Below are 5,111 nucleotides of genomic sequence, written 5' to 3' on the forward strand. Positions count from 1 at the left end.
GGGGATCACCCGGCCGTGTTTATAGCACCACTCGGCCTATGCCGCCGAGGCACCGATGATGGGCAGAAAAATTGAATTAGTTACTTTCTCCAAGATATCTTTTCAACTAAAAGCAGCAAGCAGTGAACGAATTCTATCAAATTTAGACTTTTCTTAATCGGCAGAACGCCACGAATCGGCTCGTGTGACTTTCGTGAGGGCAGCACGGAAAATAAATAAGTTCAGGTTTCACGTGTCAGGGGTTTCATTCCGAGCTACCTGCCTGACCGGGGGATCACCCGGCCATGTTTATAGCACCACTCGGCCTATGCCGCCGAGGCACCGATGATGGGCAGAAAAATTGAATTAGTTACTTTTTCCAAGATATCTTTTCAACTAAAAGCAGCAAGCAGTGAACGAATTCTATCGAATTTAGACTTTTCTTAATCGGCAGAACGCCACGAATCGGCTCGTGTGACTTTCGTGAGGGCAGCACGGAAAATAAATAAGTTCAGGTTTCACGTGTCAGGGGTTTCATGCCGAGCTACCTGCCTGACCGGGGGATCACCCGGCCGTGTTTATAGCACCACTCGGCCTATGCCGCCGAGGCACCGATGATGGGCAGAAAAATTGAATTAGTTACTTTTTCCAAGATATCTTTTCAACTAAAAGCAGCAAGCAGTGAACGAATTCTATCGAATTTAGACTTTTCTTAATCGGCAGAACGCCACGAATCGGCTCGTGTGACTTTCGTGAGGGCAGCACGGAAAATAAATAAGTTCAGGTTTCACGTGTCAGGGGTTTCATGCCGAGCTACCTGCCTGACCGGGGGATCACCCGGCCGTGTTTATAGCACCACTCGGCCTATGCCGCCGAGGCACCGATGATGGGCAGAAAAATTGAATTAGTTACTTTCTCCAAGATATCTTTTCAACTAAAAGCAGCAAGCAGTGAACGAATTCTATCGAATTTAGACTTTTCTTAATCGGCAGAACGCCACGAATCGGCTCGTGTGACTTTCGTGAGGGCAGCACGGAAAATAAATAAGTTCAGGTTTCACGTGTCAGGGGTTTCATGCCGAGCTACCTGCCTGACCGGGGGATCACCCGGCCGTGTTTATAGCACCACTCGGCCTATGCCGCCGAGGCACCGATGATGGGCAGAAAAATTGAATTAGTTACTTTTTCCAAGATATCTTTTCAACTAAAAGCAGCAAGCAGTGAACGAATTCTATCGAATTTAGACTTTTCTTAATCGGCAGAACGCCACGAATCGGCTCGTGTGACTTTCGTGAGGGCAGCACGGAAAATAAATAAGTTCAGGTTTCACGTGTCAGGGGTTTCATGCCGAGCTACCTGCCTGACCGGGGGATCACCCGGCCGTGTTTATAGCACCACTCGGCCTATGCCGCCGAGGCACCGATGATGGGCAGAAAAATTGAATTAGTTACTTTCTCCAAGATATCTTTTCAACTAAAAGCAGCAAGCAGTGAACGAATTCTATCGAATTTAGACTTTTCTGAATCGGCAGACCTAGGACGAAAACGCTTGGGATACATAATGTAAAAACTTATAGGGTTGTTTCAAGAACTGTGACATGATTTGGTGGGTCTTTCGTTCTAAGGATTTGGATTCAAAATGTACGAAAATATGGATAGGAAAAGATGAAAGGAAAATAGAACAAGGTGTAAACGGTTCATATACAGTATACATGATTTATTCAATTTTGAACAGTTCAATAAGACAGAATGTACAAGCATGTAACAATAAGCAAAACTAAGATTCCAACTTTCAAGGGGTACGACCGAGGGAACAAAATAAATGACGCTGATCAGCGGGGTCAGATTTCGCTTAGAGTTTCCTGCTGTTGTTTTTTCGCTGGTCCTCGCCGTCTTCCTTTAGTCTCCGATAACATGAAAAGAGAAACGTTTTCGCATGAAAATGTGTTTGTCACACGTACAATTGGAGGTTTAATACAACTCATGTGTAAGTCATGTCATGGTATAACTAACCTGGCGTCCTATCGCCTTACGGTCATCCTCACGCTGATGTCTCCGATAACATGAAAAGAGAAACGTTTTCGCATGAAAATGTGTTTGTCACACGTACAATTGGAGCTTTAATACAACTCATGTGTAAGTCATGTCATGGTATAACTAACCTGGCGTCCTGTCGCCTTATGGTCATCCCCACGCTGATGTCTCCGATAACATGAAAAGAGAAACGTTTTCGCATGAAAATGTGTTTGTTACATGTACAATTGGAGCTTTAATATGACTCGTATGTAAGTCATGTAATGTTATAAGTAACCTGACATCCTGGCGCTTGTCTTCCACGTTGCTGTCTATTTGGGGGCTGTTTCCTGGTTCCTGGTTGCTGGATGGTGGACGACATCTCATCACCTCTTCTTCATATTTGCTTTCAACAGCACTCGCCTCTCAAAGTTTTCGTCGGAAAGGCGATTCCTCTTCGGTGAGTTGGCCATTGTCGCATATGAAAAAAGCCTTTCGACGGATCCTGACGACGGCAGCGGCGTGTTCTCCTTGATAAATATTGCCTTAATGGCTGGATATTTGTCCAGAATTGTCCAACTATCACTTTTTTCCTTGAAGAAATGTAGTATCTGTAAAACAAATTTTTTTAAATTTCTGACATACATACAGAACAGTGTATTGATTAAGTAGGCAACATTTTACAAACCTGCAAGGATGCCTCGGATGCATAGTCCATAGTTTCTTCAGTTGGGGTCTCACCGAAATCGAAGAAATCTTCCAGGGTTGTTGACGATGATGATGACGATGTTGACACGCCTGCGGCTGGCGGGTTGGTCTTCTTCAGCTCCTCAATAACTTTTATGTTCAGTGACGTCATCAACGCATCTCGGTGGCTCTCTTCAATGCAACTGAACCACCGATTCTTGAAATGCGGATGGGTTAGTGCCGCAATTCCCGCGTTGTCCGCCTCCGTTGTAATGAACTTCAGGTGATCCCGGAATCTGGTCTCTATGCTGTGAAGCAGGTGGACACTCAAGGATCCATAGAATGTCCAAGTACTTTCTGCCAACATTGTTAATTTTCTTCTCAGGGAGAGAAGACAAGGCAGCAACGTGCCGTAGAAAATGTTATTCTCCCCCTGTAATATGTCGATGGCCGCGGCGATGGGTGCTGTGCACTTCAGGTGCTCGTAAATGTAGAGGAATTCATTTTCCCTTAACATATTTTTCTCTCCAAGGGCTCTACATATATCTGGAACCTTGTCCTTATTGTCGTGTAATTGCCTCAAGGAATCATATAGGGAGTTCCACCTGGTTTCCACGGGTCTTTTCAGGGCACGGCCCAATATTTTCTGTATTTCTTCGGCCGCTTTCGGTCGAATTGACGCCCTCCACAAAATGTTGCATTTGTTCATCACTGCCTTGTGTATTGCCAATAGATACTCTTCTCCTTCTATGGCACTCATCATATCCATGGTGACACACAGGTTCAGTGTGTGGGCAGCACACCTGATATGGCGGGGCAGTATATACTCCATGTACGTGTCGTTTACGATGTCTTCTTCTTCTTCCGATTCTTCTTCTGCGTCCTCGCCTTCTTCCGCTTGCGACGATCCCGTCTCGATATACTGCTGCAAGTCCTCTTCGTCCTCGGTTCTGACCGCGCACCCATGAACACCGAACTGTTTGAATGCTTTCACGAAATTTCGGGCATTGTCTGTAACCGTCGCGACGATTTTATCGTTTGTGAGCCCGAATTCGGCGTGAATCGAGCTCAGCATGTCCGTGATTCTGTCAAATGAATGCACACCCGCGAAGCGTCGACAGGCAAGTGCTACTGATTTCCTCTCGTACGTGGGAGAAATCCAATGCGCTGTCACGCCAAAGAAACTTCGTTTTCGTGAAGACCAGATGTCCGCTGTGGTGCACACGAACTGCACCGTCTTAAATTCTTCCGCGATTTCGTTGTTTCCACTCACGAACGATTTCGCCATGGTTCGGCCCACTGTGCGCCGACTAATGGTGCAGGCGGATTCCGGCACTCCAAAATTCGTGTATGATTGGCGAAAGTATGGATCTTCCACCGCTCGCAGTGGGATCATGGCGTTAATTACGTAATTTGTAATGGTGGATATAAATTCTTCCCTGCTGCCCCTCTTCTCCCCCCGTTGGTCCTCTCCAACAGGGGTTGCCGTTCCGTTGATAGTGGTGGATGTGGATGGTCTTCCTCTGCGCGTCTCTACGCTGTACTCTTCATACTCGGCCGGATGTTTCCGTTTCAGATGCCTCAGGAAATTCGATGACGAAGCAAGCTGCCCTTTTACTTTGTTCCTCGCTGGCTCGCAAAATTGGCACACACTGATCACATTTCGGCCATGCAATTCGACGATTCTGAAGTATTTTCCATTCAGAATCGTTGGAACTCGATCACTTGGTATTGCTGATCCTGCTGCTTCTCCGCTTGAGTTAGTCGTAGCCGTGGCCGAGGTTTCGGCGACTGATCCAATGTGTTGTTGTTCCTCGGAGTGTGAATCCATCGTTGGTAGTGTGGTGTGGCGAAAGGCTGGTCAACGCTGGACGGATCCAAAGCTTTCAGCTTGCAGCTTTCAAAGTTAGTTCTAGACCTAGATCTAGACTAATTTGAAACAAACGCGTGAACCTGTATTTATAGTAGGGGGTGCCGTCATCCCTTCCACTGCGCCTCGCGCCCCTCCACTTCACCCTCGCCTGCGCCGGGCCTTACGGCCCCATGGCACCACAGCGCACAGTGGGACCTTTCGTCCAAATCGGAGACAAAATCGAAGAACTTTCGATAGAAATGATGTAGAGCGATGAAATTTTTTTAAAATTAAAGCTGTAACGTTACAGAATACGGGAAAAATAGAGAGATTGTGGTAAGAACGTTTTTTAACGTTGAGAAAATTCGTTAAACTTGCACAATTTCGAGAAAATTGTGGTTTTTCCAATACCACGCGCGGAAAAAAATTTTTTTTGAACATGCTGTACTTCATTTCCCGTAGATTTTTTCACGCTGATTTCAAATCTGGTCTCAAAATTTGTCTACGACCTCAGGATATTGCAAAATCGATTTCTTGAAATTCTGCATGTTTAACGAATTTTCTCAACGTTAAAAACCGTTC

General features: G+C 45.8%; 1 protein-coding gene across 1 annotated transcript; it reads right to left on the reverse strand.

Moving 5' to 3' along the window:
• Nucleotides 1–1,517: 1,517 nt before the first annotated feature.
• On the reverse strand, nt 1,518–4,789 carry LOC143215197 (uncharacterized). Its single transcript, XM_076437121.1, has 2 exons — nt 2,679–4,789; nt 1,518–2,601 (listed from the first exon to the last, which is right to left on the reverse strand). The coding sequence occupies exons 1-2, from the start codon at nt 4,506–4,508 to the stop codon at nt 2,377–2,379; spliced, it is 2,055 nt and encodes a 684-aa protein (XP_076293236.1). The 5' UTR covers nt 4,509–4,789; the 3' UTR covers nt 1,518–2,376.
• Nucleotides 4,790–5,111: the final 322 nt, after the last annotated feature.

The sequence above is a fragment of the Lasioglossum baleicum genome, chromosome 13 (assembly GCF_051020765.1).
Source record: "Lasioglossum baleicum chromosome 13, iyLasBale1, whole genome shotgun sequence".
NCBI classification, from domain to species: Eukaryota; Metazoa; Arthropoda; class Insecta; order Hymenoptera; family Halictidae; genus Lasioglossum; species Lasioglossum baleicum.

Bases quoted from the DNA above. Each gene is read 5' to 3' on its own strand.
- LOC143215197 (XM_076437121.1), bottom strand. From the start codon at position 4,508: ATGGATTCACACTCCGAGGAACAACAACACATTGGATCAGTCGCCGAA. The intron at 2,602-2,678 runs GTTTGTAAAATG...TTTGTTTTACAG, and splicing joins CATCCGAGGCATCCTTGCAG to ATACTACATTTCTTCAAGGA.